At 42.5% G+C, this 27,742-nt stretch overlaps 1 protein-coding gene across 1 annotated transcript; it reads left to right on the top strand.

Moving 5' to 3' along the window:
- Window positions 1-1,468: 1,468 nt before the first annotated feature.
- On the top strand, window positions 1,469-26,595 carry dner (delta/notch-like EGF repeat containing). The gene is made up of 13 exons (XM_086126104.1): window positions 1,469-2,281; window positions 14,450-14,788; window positions 14,879-14,973; window positions 16,163-16,326; window positions 17,414-17,562; window positions 17,845-17,998; window positions 18,791-18,904; window positions 22,602-22,835; window positions 24,044-24,166; window positions 24,268-24,381; window positions 24,642-24,773; window positions 24,886-25,132; window positions 25,541-26,595. The coding sequence occupies exons 1-13, from the start codon at window positions 2,000-2,002 to the stop codon at window positions 25,650-25,652; spliced, it is 2,259 nt and encodes a 752-aa protein (XP_085982230.1). The 5' UTR covers window positions 1,469-1,999; the 3' UTR covers window positions 25,653-26,595.
- Window positions 26,596-27,742: the final 1,147 nt, after the last annotated feature.

A 27,742-nucleotide genomic window follows, 5' to 3' on the forward strand; every position in this document is an offset into this window, starting at 1 on the left:
TATTCGAGAGATGACATGTTGGTTTCATGCGCAAAGATACGTGCATATTCATCGAAATTAACTTACTGTTGCTGTCATCGCTTCTCTTTTTGATAACTGCTTTAGATTTAGCTTATTAGTTAACCAAACCACATAAATGTTCAATTTCTAATAACTACCAGTTTTATCGTGTGCCGAAAGCGTGACTGTTCGCTAGGATGCTAAAGCTCAAGAAATGGCTTTTGAAACCCTTTCCAGACTAATGGATGTTGTTTACTTTATTTCTCGACTGTTCTGGAAATTTTGGGGGATGGTGTAATTTGGTTGCAGCTTTGATGGATCTGTTGTCCAAATTGATTTTGTCGGGACCTAATCTTTTGAAGTGATTTCGTGATCTGTCTTTGTTTTTTTCTTATTTCATTTGGCTTTGATTAGAATTTAGTTTAATCTTGTTTTCCTTGTGTCCCATGATCTGTATCGTTAAGACTTTTTTTGGGCTTGCTGTCCTTGTTATTACAATCCCTTTTCTTCCAATGGGCTCCGTCAACCACTTGTCAAAGTGTTCTTCGTTGTCTGGTCAGTTTGTATTTAGTTCGCGGATTCCGTTCAGTCTTTCTCGGGTCATTATCCTAGTCATCTCTTGTTTATTTGTCTCAGGCCTTTTCAAACCTAGACAAGTCATGTTGTTTTCTGTTTGTTTTGTAACTTTGAATCGAGTGCGTGCGCGTGTGTGTGTGCGCGCGTGTGTGCGCGCGTGTGTGTGGCCCGTGTGCGTGCGCGTATACGACAGCCTCGGCTCATCCTTGCCAAATTGTGAAAAGGTTGGTTCATGCTGACGCAGTTTGGCCCAAAACGTGCCTGCAATCTTTGGGGTATGTATAATGCATATGTATAAATCTGTGGATATCAGTGCGTGTGACGGGGGTCATATCCAGCTTCCCGCCTTAGTCAGGGCTACCAGGGAAGCTGGTGCCACACTGTGCGCTGTTGCGTCGCTTCCGTCATCATTTAACAAGCTTAACATATCACTCCGTTACATATATATGTGCATGTATAATATATGTGTATGTATGAGTGTGTTAACCAAAATTAATGGTTGGTAACGATCCATTGCAAACTAATTAACCTAAGGCGCGTTTGGAAATTCACTCTGATGTCCTCTGAGTGGGTGTGTTCGCAGAAGTCGAGTGTGCTCCTCTTTCATTAATTTCTGAACACCCAGCACTTGTGCAGCGTTTCCCCAGTCGGAGCGCCGTGCCTTGCAACGTTTTTGGTTCACTTTGAATCGCTAATCACATTCCTAGATATTGAACCTTTGAGCTAATTAAACAAATCTATTTTGTATTGATTAAAAAAAAAGGAAATTACATAATGCTGAAATTGGTCACTGGTAGTTAAAGTTTAAAGGGAACGTTAAAGCAATTTTTTTCTTCACAATAATAGCTCTATGGAGCCCCACTAGTCTAAAGATGGTCGTCTGATCAACATTGCGATTGCGTAATATGAATTAAGCATCAAAATCCATCTATTTTTATCCATTTCAGGGGGCAGGCATTTTGCCTTGTTTATGCCACTTACTGGCGACTGGAAATGACGAAACAGTGTCCAAGAGCTCCGTATGCAAACATCACCTGACCAAATCCAGAAAACAGTGAGCTGTAATTAGTCATCATCCTCAAAGATATCTCATTTTCTCACCTCAGCCTCAGTGAAAGGCCGGCTCCAATCAGAGGCTACACCTATTGAAAGGGGAAAGCATCACTGTGACTCTGCCATGAGAGTGACAGTGTAGGAGGGCGGGAGCGGGATGTAAGTGTGGGTGCGCGTGTCGTCATCACACAGAGTGCAGAGCAGAGCGCCCACCCTCTCTTGCTCCTTCTGTTCTTATACTGCATCCCAACCATCCCCTCAGCCAGCTTCCATTGTTGCCTGCCTGTATCCAGCAGAGGTTCCACATTCGGGTAGTGAGCTTCCTCACACACGCTCTGCAGAGCCAAGATAGACAAGTACGAGCTTCAGGATGAGTTTGAGCTTCACGCCTGCCTTGTCTCTCCTCCTCCTTCTCCCCTCGCTTCTCAACTGCGGCGTAAGCGCCGTTCCCTCCCCGTTCCAGCTGGCTCCGGACACCCCGGCACCGGCCGAACCCACGCCGACCCGGGCTGCGGCTCAGCTGGACCCCTGCGAAGGTCAACCCTGTCTCAACGGTGGGCTCTGCCTGGCCCTTCTGTCTCCAGGCAGGCCAGAGGACACCTGGGATTACACCTGCACGTGCGGTCAGGGCTTTGCCGGACGCAACTGTGAGGTCAGTGGTTAACTTGTCTTCATTTTTGGGAAAGCAATGGTGAAGAACGCTGATGTTTTATGTGCAGTCAGACAAAAAAAAGAATCATCCCTGCGTTCCTCATTTGGGGATATTCGTTAAAAGTAATCAGCAGCAGACAGACATCCAAAGGAAACGATAACTACGATGTGGCCCGCGGCAAAAATTTAATTTGCCACCCCTGACGTATTCAAAGTTGGCCCTCCATTACATTGTAATGTTACCACAAATTCAGTTTGAGATTTAGAAGTAGTCGAAAATTGTGACCAGCAAATATTTACGTATCCAATGGTTCAGTTCATGTTCAGAAAGGATTTGGTGGGGAGGAAAATATGTAAAATTTATAGAAAAATGGGGAGGAAAGAATCTAATTTTGCTTCTGAATTTCTGCCCGAATGAAAAGACAATTCACCAAGAATTTGGAAGTCGTCAGTAGGCCTGATCAGACCGCCGTGCCTTGAATTTGTCACCTGTGAAGTAAAATTTTCTGAAACATGTCTACTGTAGTTGGTGTACAATAGATTAACAGTACTACTTACAACATTACAAATGCACTTTCTTTATGGTTTGTTCCTAGCATAAGTGTATGACTGTTTTGAACAAAACACTCTCATGTACCTGGGAAGGTCAATTCCTTGTGAGTTTTACGTACTTAGCCAATTAATCTGATTGTGATTATTCTTTTGTGGCAATGTGCCTATCTTAATTTGTGATGAACAAAAGCAAAATTATTTGCATGCGTACTGTGGCAGCACGAGCTTTTTATAAAGGGGCCATGTGCCATTATGGAGGCAAGGGGCTGCGTTGCTGTGGCAACAAGAGCGAAGAGCGCTAGCACAAATGCTCACTTGAGTTTTGTGTGTGTTTGTGTGTCATAAACAGATTGCATTGCATCACAGTATATATTGTTTTGAATGTTTGAAATAAACGGTAAGCCACAAATGGTCGTTGTAACACCCTGAGTAGCCTGATTAGATTCTGCCAACAGGGAGGACTATTATGTTAAAGTGAAAGGGACGCTCTCCACCAGGGATGGGCAACTGGTGGCCCGCGGGCCACATACTCTGAGTGGCCCCTTGTCACTCCCCCCCTCCCCCACCCCTCAACCCCAAAATAAGCATGTTTCCTCTACTATGTATCATTTTAAGTTGGATTATCACCAAATTGAGTTCTTCAACTTAATGTTGGTTTGCTGTTCAGCAGTCTTGTGCCATCCTTGAATGTTTTTTTCCTCCCTTTTTTTGCATGTGTGAGAGCCCTCGGCACTGGAATAAAAATAGTCATAGTTATTGTGGTTCTTTTTGATTGTTCATATCCTTTGTTGTTTATGCAAAGCTGGATCTTTTATTTATGCATTGAGTATGTGATGTACGTTGGTTTATTATAAAACAGACACATACACATATTTTATCCATATTTAAAATGGCATTGTTGTCAGACATCGGTTTAGAAGGAAGCATGTGCCCCCCCCAGTCTCACTGATGAAATATTGTGCCCCGCCCCTGCTGTTGACACAAAGTTCTTCTTTTCTTCCCCCTAATTTAGTTATTCATTTATAGTTATTTATTTTCTTCATTCTTACTTGTCAATTTATTGCATTGAAAGAAAATCTGGAGATATGACATTGGACGGCATTGTGTTCCCCATGCCCCCCCCCCCAAAAAAAAACAAAACAAAAACATTCCGGCTTCATTCAGAGCAATTTTCCATCCATCCCTGTTCAAGGTCCCAAAGAATTTGAGTCTATCGTAGATGATTTAGGGCGAGCAAGGGACTACTCCTGAAAATGTCCACTCACAAGGTGATTGTGAGTGGGGGCATTGGGCAACATTGGGCCCCGTGCCATTGGAGTGTCCTCACCACTGAATGATCTGACACAATTGTCAAAATGTGTTGTTATTGAGCCGTTGCCCAAATACTTTGGCAAGTACTGGCAATTTGGCAATTACTTCTTCTGGATTGCTGCTGTCCACTTGAGCTCACAATGAGAGGACCACGGCTACTGCTAGCTGAATACAATAGTCTGCCGCGTCTATGAGTCATGCCAAGGCCAAAGAGAGCACCCACAAGCACCGCGGAGGATAAATGAGTCTGCTGCAGTGTGACGGAGGAAAACTGCAAGGTGAATGGGTGAACTTTAACCGACTCACCAACAGGTGGCAGCCATAAGACCCTTTGGATTTCTTTCGAACGAACATGAGTAGCATTTCTTTTTTTAATGAAAATGTATCCACAATGCTTGTCTCTATCACTGACACCTGCAAAATGATGCATTGAACAAGCAAGCCAAAGACAAGCGTCTCCCCCCTGTCGTCCCGGTTTCATTTCTCAGAACAGAGGGAGCAGCTGCAGTTAGGTTTGGTACCTCTGCGGCTACCAGTTGTCCTCTGCTCTAGCATGGTGCAACAATATGTATCCCCTTTTATTAGCTCTTGAGCTCATGGCCAACACAGACCTCAAGTTGAGCTCAACTAGACTCATTTATTTTTGACCCCCCCCCCCCCTTCTCTCTTTCCATCCCTTCACCATGGAAACTGGAACAGCCATCAATTGAGATTTGCTGAATGACTTGATTGGAAGAGTTCAGTGCTGCTTTGCCTCTTCTCTTCCTCTGCTTGATGGACGTTCCGCAGAGGGAAGATGACTAGACGGCCTTAAAAAGGGGAAAAGAAACTAAATGAAAAGATAACTGAACAATCACAGCTGGCAATACACTGAACAAGATGGATAATCCAAAAGTTGTACAATTTGGATTTAAACAGGAATACTTTGGAAAATATGTCTCCAAAGTTGCACAAAACTTCAGAATTTGAAGAGCTGTCGCGAGCATCAGAAAATTTTGTGAATCCTTTGAATGCTTTATTGAGTGTTTGAAGATTCATTTCCAATGGGTTTCGCTTTTCCTTAATTCCATGGGCAGTGAGGGGAGCATTTTCTAGCAAGCAGCCGTGACCGTGTTTATCTTGAACTTTCTTTTCGGTTGATGTCAAAACTGTTCTTGTGTCCATATCAATTTCCACGTTTTGTTATCGGGTGTTAATGACGTTTTGTCGTTGCGTGTTCACGAACGTGAGAGTATCCCGGGCTCGGTCCATTCCTCAGTCTCCATGATATTAATTATGAAAATGACATGATAATAACAACAATCAATCAAGAGTCTATACTATGGAGCTGTTCTCGCGTCACCCGATCATTCTTCAATATGAGAGCTGTACTACTCTTACAAGTCACGTTTCATCTCGAATGTTAATATTTCATTAACTCGTTAAATGTTTGGTACTGGGATTCCGATTTTGGGGGTAAAATGCCTCTCTTGCTGAGAGTTAGTGCAAGAAAGAGTTTGATTTAAATAGTTGGATTTACATAACAAAGCACCGTACCGTTTGGCCACATCATCATAATAGGTTGCACTTTTTTCTTGAGTTGCATTATTAATTGACAACTTTTGAAGTGCTGCTATTTGAAGAAATGGTACACTCGCAACCCGCACAGACTATTAGGTGTGCTTGAATCATCAACTCACACGGCGTGTGTGTGTGTGTGGTAGTACATCGTGCTGCGTCCAATTAAGTGAAGCTCATAGTCCTAAGACCCGGAATAAGAAAAAACCCCCCAAAATACTGTGTAACTTGTTTACTTCTTATAACAAGAGGATGTCTCTTTGTTGTTTGTTTCACTCTAACGCCTAAGAACAAACTTCTATATGTTCTATAAATAAAAAATGTGAAAAATAGCTCCCACCGTTATTACTGTTGCACCGTACGCGTTTGCTTTATAGATGAGCGGTCTTGGGAATCATGATTTCCATTTCACACATCAGCTGGACTTTTGATCTGAAGAAGTTCAAAAGGAGAAGGAGTTGATTTGATGCTTGTAATGTGTGTGCCTGTCGACTGTATACTGGAGATAACAGGCTGTATTGTTGCCATGGTGATTACAGACCAGCTACTTGAGTTTGCGGTAATATTGGTGGAACAGTTAGGACACCTCTCAAATTGTGTTTGTGCTTGCATTGCTCTTCTACAACTGGGTTTCATGGAACAACAACAAAAGGCATGTTTATTGCCGTTTAAAGTTAAAAGGATCTTTTTTTTCTCTCTCTTTTTTGTACAACCTCATTGTACTTGGTTCAGACGTTAAACAGTGTTGCACATGATTACATTCTCTCCTCGCTATTTTGCCCGTGCCCCTGATAATGAAGGAATAACATCTTTCCTAATATTGAACTGAAAAAGGGCGGCCCGGTAGTCCAGTGGTTAGCACGTCGGCTTCACAGTGCAGAGGTACCGGGCTCAATTCCAGCTCTGGCCTCCCTGTGTGGAGTTTGCATGTTCTCCCCGGGCCTGCGTGGGTTTTCTCCGGGCACTCTGGTTTCCTCCCACATTCCAAAAAAAACATGCATGGCAGGCTGATTGATCACTCTAAATTGTCCCTAGGTGTGAGTGAGGGCGTGCATGGTTGTTCGTCTCTGTGTGCCCTGCGATTGGCTGGCAACCGATTCAGGGTGTCCCCAGCCTACTGCCCAAAGACAGCTGGGATAGGCTCCAGCACCCCCGCGACCCTAGTGAGGATCAAGCGGTTCGGAAAATGGATGGATGGATGAACTGAAAAATGGTACATCTAATATTTCAGGGATAATGCAAAAATGAGGATTTTTTTTTGTCCTGTTCGCATTCCCAGAAAATTCTGTGCAATTAGGCGCTGCAGCGCAGCATTATTAAACTTTCAACACAGAGCAGGCCAAAGGCGTAAGCAAATGAAGCACCTCCTTGGGGCCCTGCTTCAATACCGTACTAGCAAACAAAATTTTTTTTTGGGCGGGGGTAACCTTGTTTCCGATTTCTCTGTTCGGTTACATAATTATTGCTAGTTATATAAGTACATACTGTACCGTTGAAGTTTCCAAAAATAAATAAATCTGATTACACTCTTACAGTTAATACATGATATACACATTTCTTTGTGTTACTTTTAGTAGAGATGATGTTCATTATCCCAGCTCAGAAGCTGATGCATAACTGTCTCCAGTGGCCTAGTTCTCAGATTCACAGCTTGTCTGTTAAGTCGATCTTGCAAAGCATGACTTTAATGAAGGCAACTGTAAGACAAGCCGGCGCATGGGATGTTGGTATACTGTTACGTGTCCTTAATATCTCTTTGCTGCAAACAATAAACGCCAGCTAAAGCCATCAAATCCCTTTCGGACCAACAGAGCGGCTCCAGCAGAGAGTCAAGCACCGAGTTGTCTTCCGCCTCCGGCGCTGCTGCAGACACGATGATTAGCTCGTATTAACATCTGCACCTACGCGGGAAGATGTCTGTTGGGGGTTGGAAATATACTGATGAAAAAGTGCAGAGATCCAGTACAGTATCTGACACTTGGTCGGTCCGCACGTGGGTCTGTTGTTTTTCCACAAATTACCGAGCAATTCCACAAACATGGATGTTTTGGAGATGTGAGGATTCCATCCAGCGCCAGTGTTATTGTACAAAATAGCTACGTTTAACAACCAAAGTCAGTTGCGACTTGGTAGCTAAGCGCTTTGAGAAAATTGATGGATACTTTCGTCTTTCTCATTTCATTTGTTGTAATATTGCACCAACCACGCAAACGATCATCCTGGGCAGGGGTTACGTAAACCAGGTTAAGAGTGTATGGGAGTCACAAACACAATTGAACTCTGCGTTGACCTTTAAATCATAATTTTGTACCTCTTCAGCCAGAAAGCTGCTGGATGAGAGTCACGGTTCATGTCCAGTGCACTCTCACAATATGAGGCCCAATTTGGAACACCGTGCCTCTGTACCACTTCGAAGATCTCCATGGCAACAGACTGATGACGAGCTCGGAGCTAAAGGATCAACGGCTGGGAAGTACGGAACACCAAGCAGGAAATGTTAGCGCATTGCCGTGTCCCCTTGTGCTGGAGACAAACAAGGGATACGTCCATATTTAACTTACTGGCCGGTCAGCAAGTCCGCCTCTTTGTCTGATCCAGTTTTCCTTCAAATGTTGCCGCATGCGGCGAGTGGCCTCTCTCTGGTTGCCTGACCACTTAATGAGAAGCTACATAAAGAGGAGATAAATCTTATCGCGTTTTGTCTGACAAAGGTTGAACAGGATGTTCTATTCCCCCCGGTGTGCGCGTCTGAGACAAACTCAAAGTGGCAGCAGGAGCAGCTTTAAGAGCCAGTTTTTGCCCGTGAAGGATTGCTTCTGATCTGAAAGCATGCCATAAAGGATATGTGGAAAAAGATAAGAAAACGCTTTCATTTTGCACCAAAGCACCTTTTCTCTTGAGCCAGCACAGTAGCCGTCAGTCGCTGGCGTCACCTTTTCTCTCCGCGGGGGTTTTCTTTTGTGAGTGACTTTTAAGTCATTGTGTAATTTGCCCACAATTCTTTATGGGGGCAATCCCGAAATGTTCGCAGTTTACTAGAGTTAGCTCTTACCTCCACTCGAAAGGTTAGCTTTACAGATGCCGTGTTTGTGCTGAAGCCATCGACCATGACTGATCGTCGTAACAGTGAAAGTACCGATACCATGACAAAAACATTTCATTTAAATTTAAATCAAATACAGGACATCGTACTCATTACAAATGCTGACTATTAAATGTACATAATGTGTACAAATTGCTACGGATGTTACAAATTTTGGTCCAACCAATCAGGATAGAATAACATTTAGGATGTCGCTTTCGCCTTGTGAGGACCAGGGTTATAATAATTTTGGATAGTTAGTTTTTATTTGGTATGGACTTCTGTTTTTTAAATTTAGTTAGTTTTCATATCACATAGTTTCGTTTCACATCATAGTTTTGAACGCAAATAATGTGACATATAAACATAAGACATATCAAACGACATGTCAACAACAAATTGATCAATAACTAGTTTTGAGAGCAGCGGCTAGTAAGACCGTGTGTTCCAATATTATGAAATTTATTGTAAAAGAGATTTGGTAACAAAAGATGCTTACAATGATATCTCAATGTTTTTAAACGACAAAGAGCAATTTTTGTATTTTAGCAAGAAACATGAAGTCGATGCATATAATTTGCTTTCGTGGGTCACGTAAAAATGATGTGCCGGGCCAGATCTGAATCAGGCTGGAAAAAAAAAAATCATTAATAAAAATCTTAGCAACCACGTGTACGCAAAGTAGCGTAGCCAACATGAATGGTACAGAATGAAGAGAAAAGCAATTCCATTTTATTGAATTAGAAATTAGGTTGTAAATGTAGGTCAGTGCTTCTGATCGAGTTTAGGCCGGCATAGAATTGCCGCTGACTAATCCAGGACGTAACGCGCCTCTTGCCATAGTCATCTGAGATGGGCTGCAGTTCTATAGAAAATGGATGCTTGCACGTTAATGCAGTATGAAGGGAGTAAAACCTGTCGTATTTCACGCGACTGTTTTTATAGCACTTGGCAGAGGCGTGTCAAGCTTGTTATGTCCATCGCAGCAGGGGCGATATCCGAGCTCATAAAGAAACGGCGCAGCCGCTGAGTGTTCTCACTGTACAGAATCGATGCATCATGTGGACAGATGAGTTGTCACTATTATGTGGCGTCCCTGCGTATGGGAGATGGAGCAACATCGTATTTCCCTGCACCCGCGTCGAGAGCGTGTTCCAACAGAACCGCGTCACTTGCCGTGTGTTATCCCAATATGATTGACAGGTTTGTCCAAATCCCTTTGGGTGCAACGGTGGTAACGCCTTATACGTGTACTTAGGTTAGAAATAGAAGCTCGTAACACCCCTTCTCTGAAATCGCTCCCCAATCGCTTAGCATTCTCCTTGCTTCCCTCCTCCCCTTCTCATTATCACCCATCAACGCCGCCGTGTCAGGGTGAGCGTTTGGCATGATATCGGTTGTCTTGTGAGCGATGGTGTCTGGCAATCATAGCCGTTCATCGCCTGTTTGTTCGACGACAGCACAGGGACCTTGCTTTGAAGTCTTAAAGCCTCCTCCGGCTGTGTGCTAAATTATTAATGACGCATCCAAAGACATGAAAACATTAAGTAAAGTTGAGAAGACTAGAAACGACTTTTCAAGCGTGTTCGTTCCTCTGAACGCTCCAGTGCGGCCTCATTATCACTTATTCACGCTTTGGGGCAAAATTGAAACCTATCAAGGTACTCTGCAATGCTTATGTAGGCTCACTGGAAGCGCATTTTGAAAAACCGAGTACCTCCTTGAAGCCACTGCGCAAGAAGGCAAAGGAGTTTGCGAGTGAATGGATGCTGGATGCTTTGATGTGCAGAAACAGACATTAAAGGCTTGAAGACAAAAACACTCTTTTCTCTTTTACACGTCTCGGTGCCTTCTCTTCTCCCGTTCGGCTCGAGAGACGTTCAAAGACCGCCTCCGAAAAAAAAAAATTAACGATTACTTCAAAGACACTATGAAAATCGAAAATAATGCACCAAAACAGAAAATCAACTGAGGAAATCACAACTTAAATGAGGGGGGAGGGGAGTTGTGAACACAAAGCAAAGGAATAAATAGCAGTCCAGTCTCCTACATATGAACGACAGTAAGGTAAATATCAATTACATATACAACTATAGTTTACGTACTGTTGTAGAAGAGCTGGACCACCTCACTCAAGGGTGAGCAGAGCAGCGTGTACTTGATTTTAATATGCTCCGGTCTCATAACAAGAACCCAAATCACCAACATTGATGTAGTACCAAACACTTCTAATCAAGTGCATTCAGCCCCGATGAGGAGCTGATGTCAGTCACCAACTCACGACTGAGACGCAAGTGGGAAAACTGAGTGATGAACTACGAGAGTGTGTGTCGGCAAAAGGGATGGCACTGCATCACGAGGCATTTATTGCTGGGTGGCTCTCTAACTGACAGAGGCAATAAATCATTTTAATAGGAATGTGGGCCTGATATACTGTCAGGATATTGCCTGAATGGTAAGCCTTCAAAACAATACATGAACCTACCGCAGAACACTGATGCAAAATCAATTTTCTTTGTCGAAGTTCACTTCACCATTCCCTCATTGAGAAAGATGAAATCCAAATTCAGCTTGATTGACAGACACGGGGTACTTTAGGAAGAGCGATCGATCGCACGTACACATTTCTCCTCTTCCGTCAAGCAGCATCTTTGTGAGTGCGAGAAGTTGAATATTTTAAGCAGCTCGTGACCTTTATACGTTGCACCTTTCCTCGACCTTTGTGGTATTCACCATCGGATCGGGGGGGATATAGGAAAAGGCAGTGCATTGTTCGGAACATATCACAACTAAGCCGAAACAGCACATATCGATATACTTGACTGTTTCAAATATATTCCTGTCAATTTTTCCTAAATGACGTCATTACTCGGTGTGAAAAGACTCGCCTTGATACTTTGGTGCATCCTTACATAGAATACAATTCAAATTCCATCTATTTTTCTTCAAATCCAACGGTCAACTTTTAAAATGTTCTTCTGTGTTAAAAGTGACCGAGATGCAACAGGTTATACTTCCTAAAACTCATCAGGGATAGGAATAATTTTCCCAACATGAATCAATATGTTTTGTTATCCATCCACACACCCATGCATACATTCACACTTTTAAAAATGCTTTCATCAAGAAGTGTTGACCATTACGGGATACAGATTTTCCGTTGCCGTTTATTATTATCAGGCGTCCTGGCTGTTGCCTGTTGACACCTTGAGAGAGGGTGGCAGAGTTGGAATCCCAGATGACGTAAAAAAAGGCTTGTGTAACATGTTTCTTTTGACAGCATGATGGGACTCTGGCAAACATTGCCGGAAGCAGATTGGGCGAGGGCGGGATAACAACACGTTGCCTGTTGTGCTTTGGGCTAATTGTTCCCATTCGGTCCGTAACTATGGGAACTCGCTTGCAGTTATGGAGGTGTAGAACAAGTTCAAGGCAACCTGCAGAAAGATTTCATGAGCCTCACTCAGCTTCAACATACGCAGTACTCAATTTAGGATGTGATTGTTGCCTCTACAGATTTTTGTTCTTTGTACATAGACAAACTTACGAACTTACAGTTACTCTGAGTTCAAAAGCATTTGGACGAGGACTTATGTTTTTCTTTCTATACCACCACAGCCTACTTGAAATAAAACAATGAAGTTGCAACGAGGCTATAAGACTATAAATCAATAAATGGACGATTGACATAATTCTCAATATAGTAGATAATAAAGTAATTTTGAATGCGTGGAACCCATCGGACATCACCAGAGTTTCTTCCTTCGAGATGCTTTTCCTAGCCTTTTCATGCTCCTTTCTGGTATAATAATTGAGCTCGATACATATTGCAACTTATCTGAATTCATTGAATGAGCCTGTTGAATGAATAGCCACAAGAAACATTGACATCACATGATCTTGTTTGATGTGTTATGTTTGGATTCTGAGCACTTCTTTTCACTCTAAATGCTTTTCTGCTTTCATCATTCTGATACAATTTCTGCTCTTTGGTCTGGGAGGCATTTTCTTATTTTTGTCTTGACCCCCTGAGAATGTGAGTTGAATTTCCCCTTGAAGGACAAAAACGAGTAACAGTAAAAAAATTTTTTTAAATTGCCTGGACTCTATATAATATACAGTATATAAATTATAACGTAGTACTGTGTATGAAGTTATCCATATGTTGTCTGTGGAAAAATCAATGTTTTGTATGTCATTCAGTTTCATTAATATATTTTGAACGTGCTGCAAGTAGAATAATGAGGTTAGGTTCACCTCTTTTTTAAATTTTTTTATCTGATGCTAATAACACCACATGTGGTCAAAACCAAGTAGCTGTTTTAAACCCATATCACACACATACACCATTTAAAAAAAATACATATTTAAAAATGATCTCCAGTACGGTTGCTAGGGGACTTGGTCCAAACATCATTACCATCATATCTGTTCAGCCTCTTCTCAGGAAGACACTTCACATCCCTCATGATGGTATAAAATCTGTTTTGTATTTAAATCACAGAGCTGAGAAGTTACTTAACTCAAATTATTTTGATCCTTTAAACCAAAGAAGCACAGGCACCATGCTGTCAGGCAGCTTTGTAAGCGCCCCTTTGTCCTAACCTTCAAGAACCATGCAACCACACATTTGCTTCAAATGTGCTTAAATATTGATGAAGGGAACCAGCATGACGGCTGTCAGGAGGCATCTATCTCATTGCACTTATTATGCCAATGCGAGCGTGTGTGTGTGTGTGTGTGTGTGTGTGTGTCCCCCTATTACAGTACTTGACTTTTGATCCAGCCAGTGTCAACCACTGTTATCATCAAAAAACAAGCACTGTAATCAACAGACGCAAACAACTGCAAATATCACTAATTGATAATGGTCATAAACTGTACTGATGGGTTTCAAGGCTTCAATTTATTTGTGGTCTATTTATCCATGCTTCCATTTTTATGTACTGGTGCTGTTCAGAGTCAGGTTTGATGAGATTGTTTCACAAACACTTTTATTCAAATGCGTATGACTCTTCAAGTACATTTTGCATGCCAGGGGAAGTATACCTGTCAGTGCGGTGATGTAATAGTAGTCAGTAAAAATCAAATCTGAGAGTGTACAAGATAAATTTCAGTAGAACACAATAAGTAGCTTCCCCCTGTTTTGTTAGTTTTTTTTTCTGTCCCCTCCAAAACCTTGTTCTGTCCGACTGCATTTTAACTCATTCACTCCCAAAGACGTTTTTAAACGTCTTTTCAGACTTGGTCCAGAATTGGCTGGTACTGAATGAGTTTAATAAATATCCATCACAATAGTAACAGCAACAGGGGGAGTATATTGAACTCCCCTGGTGCACAGAAAAATTGTTTTGACATAAAAAGGCATACGGATCCACCATTTTGCATGCTCAAGCAGCTGAACAGGACAGACAAAAGAAAAAAGAAAAAATAAATAGTTGCTTGATAACATCGTTGGAGATAATGATGTGTGACACCCTGGACCACAAGCATTGTTTGCTATACTGAGCGACCGCTTTTGCAGTCAACCTACAGTCATGCTATTGAAACTTTTACTGGCAAAACTGACCAAGCTTAGTAGGCAAAGTGACAAAGCTGAAGATTATGTTTTTGTTCCGCCTCTCACCAACAGTTGTCCTTCTGTCTATTTATTCCCCATCATTTCAGTTTTTCACAGACCCGTGTTCCAGCAGTCCTTGTCTCCATGGAAACTGCAGCCTGCACATTGGAGAAGCGGAGGGGAAGCCGACTTATACCTGCGAATGCAGCGAAGGCTACGAGGGGCCAAAGTGCGATCAAATCGTACTGGCTCTGGCTGAATGGGAACCTGTCTCCCCCTCAGCTCCTGAACCGGCCACCCCTGTCACCTCCACAACACCAGCCGCCACCCAACCACCTCACCCAACCAGCGTGTCCACCAGCCCAACATCGGCAACTCCCACCCTGTTACCATGGCAACCCAAAACTGGGCAGCGGCTTCTGATGGTACCGTGGGAGGCGGACAGGGTGAGCCAAATTTCTCCTGCAATTGTTACTTGTTACAGTTAATTTTAGGGTCTGTGAATTTGTAATCATGTGGTTGTGTTTGTGATTTAGGTGACGGAGGGTCTGCACTGCTCGTGCCCGGAGCTGTGTGAGCTGACAGCATCGCTGACTTTATCTCTGGAAGTGCCAGAGGAAACGGCTGTGAAGTAAGAGTGCCAAGAAATGTTCTATCAAACTGAACAAAATATGAATTACTTGCTCTATAGGCTTAAAATGAAGCAATATATTTGAAACGGTCCATTGCTTTCAATAATGTTACTCACTCTTGTTTGTCAGGAATGCCAACAAGAGTTGCATAAGTAATATCCATAGTGAAGGAAATAAAAGCAAAACACCATCCTTTGTCTTGACAGATACAGAGATGGATAGAGTGATAGGTCAGTAGATCGATACATTCATAAAGAGCTGCCTGCAATCCCTTTTAAACACAAGTAGATGATTCATTCTCGCACTCTGCAAACACCTTGCTGTCCTCAATTCATTACGCTGTTTCATTCCTACGTCATCAACGTGTGTAAGTCAGAACACACTGTCGCCGCCAATGAAAATCCAGTAATATTAGACACAATTATATAAATTCAATATTTACTTGAAAAACATTTCCAGGCCACACAGACTGTGAAATAATAGAATGGAAAAACAGGTAATAAAAAAAAAAAAAGATATTCATTAGTATTTCTTAATTTGTGCCTGTTGTAACCATGAAAGGTCATAGGTCAAACATACAGTAGTGTGGGTAAACCAAAGAAGCCCACGAATAAGAGTTTTAATTTTGAAATTTACGGTTTTACAATTTACCGTGGTTACATTTTCTGTGTGCACGTATGACCGTAAAGACATTGTCTATACCCCTAATAGATATTTTATGACATTTTGAACCTGGAACGACTAAGTAAATTACTATCAAACATTGTATTCGACTTTGGATGTTCCACCGTATTACACATTCAAGAGCGTTCCCATCTTTTCAGCATGCGTGCTCATAAAAAAGCGTTACGTTCCCGTGAGTAAGGTCAATAAATTATGCAGAAGAGTCAAGGAGATGAGGAGCGTCCTTGATGTTGCCCCTCATTACAGCTGGTGAGTGGTGAGTCAGTTCATGGTTTGAAACGAGGAGTTATGAAGTGAGAGCGAATCAGCTGAGACTGCTTTGTTTTTTGTACAATGTCGTTCGGGGGAGGGGGGGGGCAGGGGGCGACCAGTCAGAGACGAAAAGCCATTTTTTTTTACTGCGGTACTGCAAAGAACCGCATCATGCACATGGGCATACATACAGTACAAACTTGTACTATTTCCTTTTCTGAATTTTTCACAAATATTTTGCCGCTCCAACAGGTTGGTGGTAAATGCCGATGGGGCTCCAGTGCTGTGGCGTGTGAACGAAGAAGGCTTCCAGCGTTCTTCTTTTATAAATGGGTCCAAAATGTGGTTCCTGCAGGCCTCCAATGGGCTGGTGGTCCCTGACCATGCGTTGCCTCTGGGCCAAAACTATTTCCTCAGTAAGAAGCTCTTTTCTCTTCCACTTAAAACACGGAAAACTTCATGGTTGTATTACTAAGTCATAAGATGATGAGGGAAAATATTTGCTCCATCTCAAAAAAAACCCCAAAACATTTTAGGGAAACGAGAGCACTGCAATATGATGATGCTACCACTTTATCAACAATAGCCACTCTGATCAGAAGCAGAAAATGTCAATATCACCCAAAATCTTACTTTAGTCAGCATTCATATGAATGCTACAAAGTAAATAAAAGCAGAGTTATAGTCCCTGCTTTAGTTTCATCTTGGTGCCAAGCAACAATGACTTCAATGAAAATAATTAAGAGGGGAGGGGAAGTTTGAAGGTCAAGCTTGAGGACAAAAATGAGTTGATGATTTGATTTGACAAAAATGCAGGCACGCGGCTTAAGCTGAATGGCATTTGCAAATGACCAAATTCATACTTTAATATCAATTCAAAAACCCATCATCGAGATATGAATCACGCATAGACATGTTGAGTGAGAAAATACGTGCCAGAAAAGAAGGAGGCGCAATGACGATGCATTTTTCTGGCGCACGTCATTGGATTTCAATTTGTCTGTTAGAGTAATTTGCTGCGACTCTACACTTTCAACACGGTCATCTGGGTTGGACATCATTCAATCAGAAGGGAACGTAACAAAGCATTGATCGGTTCGAGTTTGCATCACATGCATTCCATCAGCGGTGTTCTCACAGCTGATTGGCTCTAAAAAGGCCATTGATGTGCACTAAGGGTCTATTTTTATCCAAGTGCCTGAGTAGTTGTCTCTTGTGATTGAAGAGGCTGCAAGATATGTCTTCATCTTCAATGCTTTGAGAGAGAGATAAGGCGCAAACTCTGTTTTGGTTCATACAGAGGCCACTCCTTGATGTTTGAGTTTTTGTCTCTACATCATGACTGTCCGACCCCCCCTCGCCCCCCCCCCCCCCCCTCCCTGAAGGCCACATTCAGAGAAACTGAAAGATCCACGGGTCACTTTGTTATTCTTCGCCTTTCGTTTATGGAAGTCGCTCAAACAAATCTGATGTATGATGTAACGGTATTTCCCCCCTTGGAAGGTGTGATCCAGGTCGATGCCCCCACAGCACCAGAGGTCACCTTGCGTCTCAACCTGACAGTGAAAGCTAGCAATTGTGTGGAGCCTGGCAGCAGCTTCAGTGACCCCCAGTGCTCGGGCAAAGGCAAATGTGTCACGCAGCCCTCTGAGGTAAGACGGAGAAAATAGAACAGTTCAATTTACGGTAAATTGTCTTTCCAATTTTATTGCACGAATATATTCCAGACTGGGAAAAAAAACCAAAAAAAAAAACCTTCCCCAATGCTTATCTTGATTGCATCGGACTTAAAATGAGCCAATTGCACAGTGTCAAGAAATATGCCGTAGCACCGTGTCAATAGTTCTGGGAACTGTTTTAACTAATAATTACAAAAAGAAAAAAAAAACATGACATGTCTCGTTTCAATTTCCCTTGAAAATATTTGTTTGCAGAGCACCTTCTTTTGTGAGTGTGATGACAGTTACACAGGAATCTTCTGTGAGGAACTTGATGCCTGTCAGCACCGCCCTTGTCGCAATAATGCCACCTGCACCGATGTTCGGCAGGGTGGCGAAGGACACAACTTCACGTGCACTTGTCAACCAGGTGTGTGCGTGCGTGCTTGTGTGTGTGTACGTATATATATGTGTGTGTGCATTTTAGGTCGGTGTCTTCTGTAGTGAGAATTTGAGAAATCTCTATGATCAAACGAGATACCTGTGTTGGATCAAAAATTGACTTAAAACAAGGCCTAAAGAAGCAACGCCCTGAAGCATGAGTTCACCATTCCACCAAATCGGTGCCATTTGCTTGTTCTATTTTATTTTATTTTATTTTTTGCCCGTGTGCAAAGGGCTCTCGTGCATGAAAATTATTATTCAAGGATGGCACAAACCTGCTGAAGAAGAAACCAACATTAGGTGCAAGAACTCATTTTGTACTTTTTTTTCCCCCTACAAAAATAAACTCATTCAACATCAGAACATTATATTCAGGTCCTACAGTATGATTGTCTTGCTTGTCAATCAGTCGCCTCCAAAAATGATTACGGTAGGCCGACTCACGTCATAGTAGAGGGCAGTATACAAGTGCATCAAAGCCATGTCTGCCATCTTGTGGTGAATAATAGCATTATTTAACCAAACCACCAGATCTCGATATTTTACCTTATTTGTGTGACTTACAGTAAGTCAAACCTTTTTGATGTCGGGGATACTGACTTAAAGTAACATCGCTGAGTACTTTATTACAATCATTGCTATCATATATAAATGATCAAACTAATGAGCAAGTGTCATCAATGAATCTTTTTCAGGTGGTGTCAATTCACTGTGTAGTATGGACAAGTATCTTTTCAAGGCTTGCAGGAAATTATTGAGATGACTGTGTGTCTATTAGGTTACGAAGGGGAACGCTGCCAATTGCTGGTCAACCACTGCCTCTCTCAGCCCTGTGAGAATGGAGCCACCTGCTCCAGCAGCCTGGCCGGACCTACTTGCATCTGTCCTGAAGGTAAAGTGCTGCACGGCGTGCACAAAAAGTGTGTTTTAGACACGTGTCATATGAGCCCAAAATTGGGGATAAAGGCAGTAAGTCATCTGATCAGACTTGGGATTTGCAACCACAGGGTCATAATTTGAGTATGGCTGCAGAAAAAACAAAACACAACTTTTTTAATGGGTCAAATACGTTGAAACATATTTCATTCATTCATTCATCTTCCAAACCGCTTCATCCTCACTAGGGTCGCGGGGGTGCTGGAGCCTATCCCAGCTGTCTTCGGGCAGTAGGCGGGGGACACCCTGAATCGGTTGCCAGACAATCGCAGGGCACACAGAGACGAACAACCATGCACGCCCTCACTCACACCTAGGGACAATTTAGAGTGATCAATCAGCCTGCCATGCATGTTTTTTTTGGAATGTGGGAGGAAACCGGAGTGCCCGGAGAAAACCCACACAGGCCCGGGGAGAACATGCAAACTCCACACAGGGAGGCCAGAGCTGGAATTGAACCCAGTACCTCTGCACTGTGAAGTCGACGTGCTAACCACTGGACTACCGGGCCGCCTGAAACATATTTGTGGATCAAAAATGTTCACTCTGAATTGGCAGTTCTACACTTCCATAAGAATTAGTAATAGTGATTGATGAAATAGAAGCGGTTACCCTGTCTGGTTAGTACATTCATTTTCTTCTCCATGTCATTTTAATGTGGTGAATGACTTGAGAGACACACTATACCGGAGGTCGGAAACCTGCGACTCAAGAGCTATATGCGGCTCTTTAGCGCCGTCCTAGTAGCTCCCTAAAGCGTTACGCAAAATGTTTGAAAATGGGGGAAAAAAATTGTTTTCATGTGGTTTCTGGAAGAGGACAAACATAACACATCAGCATGTGTTGCCTTCATTATAAGTCTTATATAAGGCTTTTGATTTTTGTTGCGGCTCTAGAGAATTGTTTTTGGGGGTTTTTTTTGGTCCAATATTACTCTTTCAACATTTTGGGTTGCCGACACCTGCACTATACAAAAAAACAAAACGATAGCAAGGGAGGCAAAATGCTCAAGTTTGTACTGAAAGGTGCAATGTGTATCTTGTTTAACTCTCAAACGTGTTCTGCAGTATTAGGAAGCCGGCAATTATTGCATGTGTGATAGTGTCATACATGTGCATTTCAATTTACTCTTTAACAGTAAGTCTTTCTTTCATAAAATTAAGAAATAGTGGAATCGACTACCAGTTGTTGTTGTTTTTTGGAAGATTCTCTGCCGTTTCCACCCCATATACGCCACATATCAGTGCCACTGAGACACTTCATTTAAACCTCCTTCCTCCATCCTAATTAGGTTTCATACCCTTAATGACCTGAATCGGACTCTCTGAGGAAATCTGTGACCGCAAAACCTTTGCCGAAACAGCGGTTCTCAAGAACACACTGTGATGTGATTAAGGCTTGACTCAAGAATGAGATGCAAGCATTCCAATTGGTGAAATGACAGTGGACTTCGCCATTTAAAACTGTTTTATTATAACCGCAGGTCATTTGAATTTCTTACAAAGCCACACTTTTTAATATGTGCGTCTTTTCAGAGTAAGTGCAATCCATGCGAATACCGCTGATTCTAACGTTCATTCCATTGTGTTCAAGTAGAATCCAACTTTTCAACGTAGCTTGCTCAAATGGACCGATTCCCTTTGTTCACGTAATATGTTTACCTGCCTTACCTCTCTTCTATCACACATGCGTGACGCCAGAGGATGAAATCTGTGTCGCCATGATAATGATGATGATGATGATGATGATGATACCGCCAGTTAGAACCAGCAGGGCGGGGGAGCAAACGGGCCAGCTATATTTAAACCGTTAACTTCCTTTAAAGTAGGCCGGCTCGACTGCCAGCAGCAGGATGACACAAAATGTTCTGCGCACGCTATAGCTTTTTCAGATGATACGCAACCTACAAATTAAGTCAAACATACAGTACGTAGGATGATCTGAAGGTTGTGAAAAAATAGCTCACTTGGAACAAAGAGGGGCAAAAAGAACAAAGTGAGGGAGTGAAGCGTTTTATTTGACAGCTTCTCTAAGTGTATGTGAGGGCTGTGAGAAAAGGACAAATGGTTGTGGGAGTGACATGCAGAGAAAAAGCAGAAGGATGACACTTAGGATGACTGACCGAAAATACGCAGCTTTGTTTGGCTGCTGCAAATTTTTCTCGCCCTTGTTTTGGTCGACGATAAACATCCTCTCCGTGCAGCAAATTAGAGATTTCACAGATGCATGAAAGAAGAATCGCTTCATCGGCACAATACAATGTGCATTTCAGACACGCCAGTGTCGGGATTTTCTGTGTTCTTCACCGTAAATCGCAGCACAAATCGTATCAGGTTGCTCGTTCGAGCAAGGAGCCGCATGTTGTCTCAGATTGGAAAATATTGATTGTGGATGTCCCGCTAACCATTCCTCACTCTAATAGTATGACATTCAATTGATGACGGAGATGGAATTTGATCTGATGTCTTTATATCATTTTCACAGTATGTGTTCCTGGACATTAAAGGGCAAGTCAAGTCCAAGATGTATAATATTATATTTTATGCATCCTCACGAGACAAAACACAGTACTGTATTTTGATAAATATTGTGTTTGTCAAATATGAATTAAGCAGAAAAATGCACCTGTTTTTATCCATGCCAGGGGGCGGCCATTTTGCCTTGTACTGCCACTTATTGTGAGACTGACATCACGGTGCCTAAGGGCTCAAGTCATGACTGTCAAGGCTCACCTGTTTTGTAGGCACTGTGATGTCATTTTCAGTCGACAACAAGTGGCTCTACGAGGCAAAATGGCTACTCCTTGAGACGGATAAACGCAGGTGGATTTTTCCATAAATGCGATATGAATCAGGATACAGTATTGTCTTTAGTGTTGTGAAGAAAACTTGGCAGCCTCCTTAAAGTCTCTTCTTATTTATTTTTATTTTTTTTAAAGCAACCATACATAATCATGTAAAGGCATTCACCCTGGTTTTTCCCATGTGTAAAACGTTCATGTTTTTCTCAGGTAGTTATTTATGATATGTGGTTACACTTAGGGACTAGCTTGATACATCCGGTCTGTGTTAACATAAACATTATTTTTAAAACCGATTGCAGAACTGGAAGCATCCAAAAAGGCTGTAATGTGTGCTAATACTTGATATTGTTTGTGAATTTGTTCCCCCCCCAAAGGTCGATTGTGAGTAATAAGTAACCCACTGAGTGGTTGTTGAAAAAATATACGGTTAACAAATTTTGACATTCAATGGCTGTGAAACTTTGCTAAAATGATATGATGCAAACTATCTCATATGATAAATAGCTACTCTTTGTGCTGATGTCTTATTTCAATAAGAGGTGAGAATTTTTAGCATTTTCAAGAAAATTTGCGACATCAATTGAGGGGATATTGACAAGATAATTACTGATCACTTCCTGACAGCTCCTATATTTTGTTGTTCCACTTCTTCCTTTCATAACTTTGCTGCTGTGAATCGGGAATTTCTCCATTGCGAGACTAATAAAGGTTTTCTTATCTTATCTTATCTTATTACTTATCTTCAAAGGATTGTTTTGTTAGTCATTGATGCAAGCTCCTGCGTAACTGCTGCATTTTTGACCCTGTCCCTCTCTTTATCCCTGCCATCTTCTTAAAACCTTTCATGCAGGATATCAGGGACCCACATGTGAGCTGAAGGTGGATCCGTGTGCTTCTGGGCCTTGCCACAACAATGGAACCTGCTCCCCTGAGGGTCCCAGCCCTCTGGGCTTTGCCTGTAGCTGCACAACCGGTTTCACCGGCCCCACCTGTGCCCAGTTGGTAGATTTCTGCGCTTTGAACCCCTGTGCCCACGGAGTGTGTCGCAGCGCGGGCAACAGTTACAGGTGTCTTTGCGTCCCAGGTGAGATGCATTCTCAGCTGTCACATGCAGTGGTTTGCCTTTCGTAGTATCCACTTTTTGGCAACTCGAGCCAAGTCATGTGACATGAGTTCTCCACCACTGACAATGGTGTGTGCAGAGTTGGTGAGGACTGGGAGTTGGAAATTTGTGGATGGATTTACAGTAGACACGCATCCGTAACAGTTTTGAAAAACCTTTCGGGTGCCCCCCCACCCCGCCCTTTCAATTAATACATCTAACAAGCAAACATCCATTGTATATGCAGCAGTTTAAATTCTTCAATCTAGTCCTTCGCATTCCAGCTTCTCTCTCTTTTGACCTTCATCCTTTTTTCCTTTTCGGCCATTTACCTCACCTCATTTCTCTGTCACCCTCAATTGTCTGGTTGCCAGGGTGAAGCGGTGTCACAAAAAACGTGGGCGTGTGTGTGTGTGGGGGGGGGGGGGGGGCGGGGGTAATTCTTTGGATGGGACTATTTGCCGGTTGAGCAGATTTGTGGTTTTTGCAATCAAATACTGCTCTAGCACGACTGGTAAAACTGGAGATCCAAGATTAGCATGCTAGACATCACGATGAACACACGGGCATGGCAAAATGCACGTACGCATGCACAACACGCACACACGTCTGAGGTGCACGGTGTGTGGATGGCGTTATGGTTGAGAGAAAGCTAATGGGGACCTAATATATGGAAGGATCCATCCTCCAGCTTCCTCTAATCTATCAAGTAATGACATGCAGCCCACCAAGCTTCCCCAGTGACAGTAGAAAGTCTTAAAAAGGCAAGTGACATTTCACTGGCATTTCACTGAAACGACTCAAGAGGCCCGAACTGCGCTCCTCCCTATATTCGCTCTCTCTACCACCAGAAATATGTTTGTCATCATCCGGGAGGGCTTTGCACAAACCTCCAGGGGCCGTGTACACTAACTGAAAACGGATGGAAGCATATTGTTCGAGCCTTTCCACGACATTGGTACTATGAGACCTGCAAAGTGTCACAAAGTTGACGCGCCGCATTTGAAAATGAATGGACAATCATATGACTCTCAGTTTGGGGGAACGGTTTATGCTATTTTAACCCTTTGAGGGACAGCGGTTACTTCAGTGGACAGTTTATCAAGTTATCAGGTTATAGCTTATCATTATTTGTGCATGAAAGCAAATACAAGATGTTAAGTTTTTTTTTTCTTTTGTGTTCTGCTCAGGCTATCATGGCTTGTACTGTGAGGAGGAGTACAATGAGTGTCTGTCAGCACCCTGCCAGAACTATGCCACCTGCCAGGACCTCATCAATGCCTACGAGTGTGTCTGCACACCACAGTTTGAAGGTATGCCATCACTACACATTATTGATTCATGCCACGACTCGTTATTGATTTTTATTCCATCAAAGGCATCGCACTAAGTCTTTATTTGTGTGTTTGTGAAGGCAGACACTGTGAAATTTTCAAGGACCCGTGTTTAAAAATGCGCTGCTTCAACGGCGGGCACTGCGAGAGTTCAGGACAGAATGCTTCCTGTACCTGCCCACCCGGATACACGGGTGAGTGCTGCTACCGGTTGGTACTGTGAACAAGTAACTGTTAAGCCCGACGTGCGGAACCCCAGATGTGATATAAGGTAAAAATAAGTAAACAATCAAACTTTAATGGTACCCGATAAGAAGAGGAATGCACAAGTTTGGTCACTCTGTGTTTACCCTGGTTATATGATTATTGAGAAACGACAATGACCAGGAATACAAAATGACTTTTCTTTGACAAAATAATCTGAACACAATAACTTTCCTGCCAATCCATCCAGGGGAGCGATGTGAAGTCGACATCAATGAGTGTGAGAGTAACCCTTGTCATCACGGGGGCACTTGCATCGACCAATCACATGGCTACACTTGCCACTGTCACCCTGGCTGGGTGGGGCCTGTTTGTGAGATCCGTAAGTCAGCTTGTCAAAAATAGTCTTGTTCAAGAATTAGGGAAAGAAAAAAACGGACTCAACTTAAACTTGTGTGCGCACGCGCATGTGTGTGTGTGTGTGTGTGTTGCAGACCTGCAATGGAAGCCGCCGCACTCGGAGGAAACTCTTCCCAACATGCCCCGCCACTCCCTTTACATCATCATCGGAGCGCTGTGTGTGGCCTTTGTCCTCATGCTCATCATCCTCATCGTGGGCATCTGTCGCATTAGCCGCATCGAGTACCAGGGCTCCTCGCGCCACGCCTACCAGGAGTTTTACAACTGCCGCAGCATCGACAGCGAGTTCAGCAACGCCATCGCCTCCATCCGCCACGCCAGGCCAGTCATTGCGCTTTAGCCAGCAAGAGATTGAATTGTGAAAGCGTGTCATACAGCGTGACAAAAAGGCCTAAGGTTCCATGTAACAAGGAAATGTAAATGAAGCATCAAATTACCTAACTGCCTTTGTAATCTCTGGTAACATTCGAACCACTAAGGTTCAACACAACCGGGACAGTTGACCTCACCTGTGTTTGCCCTCGAAAAAAAAAAATTATTAGCATCACACATACACATTCAGAATAACACCAAACCTAGATCACTGTTCAGCGGTCTGTGAGGTTGCACACCCTTACGTGCCCATATCATATCAATCCCAGCACAAACTGTGGATGGTCTACACGGCAACACCATTTCCCATAATGCATGATTGATTTTTAATGTTTATTTATTTATTTTTGCTTGCAGATTTGGCAAGAAGTCTCGGCCTGCCATGTATGACGCCACTCCTATCAGCTATGAAGACTACAGTCCCGATGACAAACCTTTGGTTACCCTTATTAAAACGAAAGATTTGTAAAACATGCTTGCACCCACGTACACATACTCACAGGCTTATATATAGGAAAAGTCAGTCTGAATGTAAAATGTGAGAACAAAAAAAGATCCCAAATTATGTCATCTTTAGATTAAAAGGAACAACTATGGAATTTGATAGATCTATTTTCCTGTTAATCTTTACGCTAAAGGCTTTACTGTAGCATAAGCGCAGCACTGAGACGGTAGACTGATGAGCAACTCACCTCAATACAATACATCCAGATTTCTAGAGCTCAACTACAAAATAATGATGTCTGCACACAACTCTCTTTCTTTTTGGCCTCCTGTCAGGGTCTGCAACTTCGCAGTGCCACAAACCTGACGACAGTTGGCCGGGTTGTTGCAGTAAATAGATATCACCGCGTACGCTGAATATTTTTATAACGCAAGTCAATTCTGCAGTAGGTTGCCTTACTTCACGCATGGTTAGATTTGTTGTTCATCTCTGTAAGATTTTTGAGGTCCTTTCATTGGTTGCTATTTTCCCCTCCGTAGATGTATTACTCTGTAAAGACTGTGCCAAATATTCTTTTGTGGTTGTTCAACACGTGTAAGAATATTACATATTTAAGGGTGATTTTGTTTTATTTTTTTTAGTAATACCTGATCGTCTTTGTTCTTTAACGTGCAAATTTCTCACAGCTGTATTAATTGTCCAGATTGTGTATTTGCTAGACTTCTGTGATCCTACCATCCTGCTGTGCGTACGTCAGTGAACCGTCGGGTAGACAGTTTGTATGATTGTCAGTGCAGTTTACGCAGTGTGCTCTACCTGTTTTCTATTACACAACACTAACTCACATCCTTGATCGTACAGTATGGTTTCTTCTGCTGAAATGACCCCTAGATATGCATTCAACACTTATTCCTTGTGTTCCCTACGTTAAATAATGTAAAGATTAAAGTGAACCATGTCCGTCAAACATCATGCCTTGAGTCATTTGACGCGCTCAAACAAAAAGACAGATTTTACATTCGCCGAAGCATTTTGTCAATGAATTTTGTAGTTTACTTTTGTATATGCAACTGGTCAATGCGAATATGAAATTAGCCTGAGTGAATGTTTGTCTGCCACCTAACGAGGTCTTTGACACCAGACTCAACAGTCGGCTGTGGGTCCTTTTATGGAGTGTTTGTCATGTGAAACAGCCTCAGCGACCTCAGGCTTTAGCCAGATGTTCCCTGTGTAAACAGCTCTCAACATAGACAGACTGCGACTTCGGACACGTCGCTCAAGACACCTACAAACTATTATGTTTTCACACAACACTGCAGCATGTTATTGGCCGGTTTGACCTTTGCTTATTATCAGAGTTAGAGGCCCCGTTAATGGCATTTGACTTGGCCTTGGTGTGAATGTGTGTGAGTCGGGCCACATTTCAAGGTGATTCAAATAGTGTGTGGTCATGATTTTTGAGTTGCCATTTGCTGCATCCAGAACATGTAGAAATGTTGAAAATGAAGGATCAAGGGTTATACTCAAACTGCATTATTTTTATTCATTTGGACAAAATAATCCAATTTGGAGTCAACAGAAGAATCTGCAAACAACGCCCCCCACTAGTCTTGGCGTGATCTCTGCTAAATAGTCCATTAGTCCAATATTTTCTGTCCTACTGACCAACAAGTTAGCAACTTGCTTAAATAGATTCACCTCGTGACCACTAACGTTAGTCCTATGTAGCCAGATGATGTGAGTTTGTCAAAATGTCCTGAAGCCTTCTGAAATAGCAGCAATCAATGCAGGTGAAAATAAGTGCACAGATTCCTGGATTACTGATGTACAACAGATATGTGTGTAAGAAGAAAAATCACTGGTAAAACGAGTACAGATTCAAGTCATTTATTAACTAAAAGTAAAGGAAAAGGAGCATAGAATCCAAAATGCAGTTAGTTAATTATAATTTCAAAAAAAATTGTGTATTTAAACACTTGAAGTTTATGGTTTTTAGGGTGGCACAAGATACAATCCATTTGCCACGTACATTGGAGAGGACAACTTCAAACAATTCTCTGAAGTAAGAAAATTGGTGCTGGTTGAGTTTCTTTGACAAAGTAAGCGGTAGAAAG

The sequence above is a fragment of the Hippocampus guttulatus genome, chromosome 12 (genome assembly GCF_054856545.1).
Source record: "Hippocampus guttulatus isolate MCC_2025c chromosome 12, RoL_Hgut_1.0, whole genome shotgun sequence".
Taxonomy (NCBI): Eukaryota; Metazoa; Chordata; class Actinopteri; order Syngnathiformes; family Syngnathidae; genus Hippocampus; species Hippocampus guttulatus.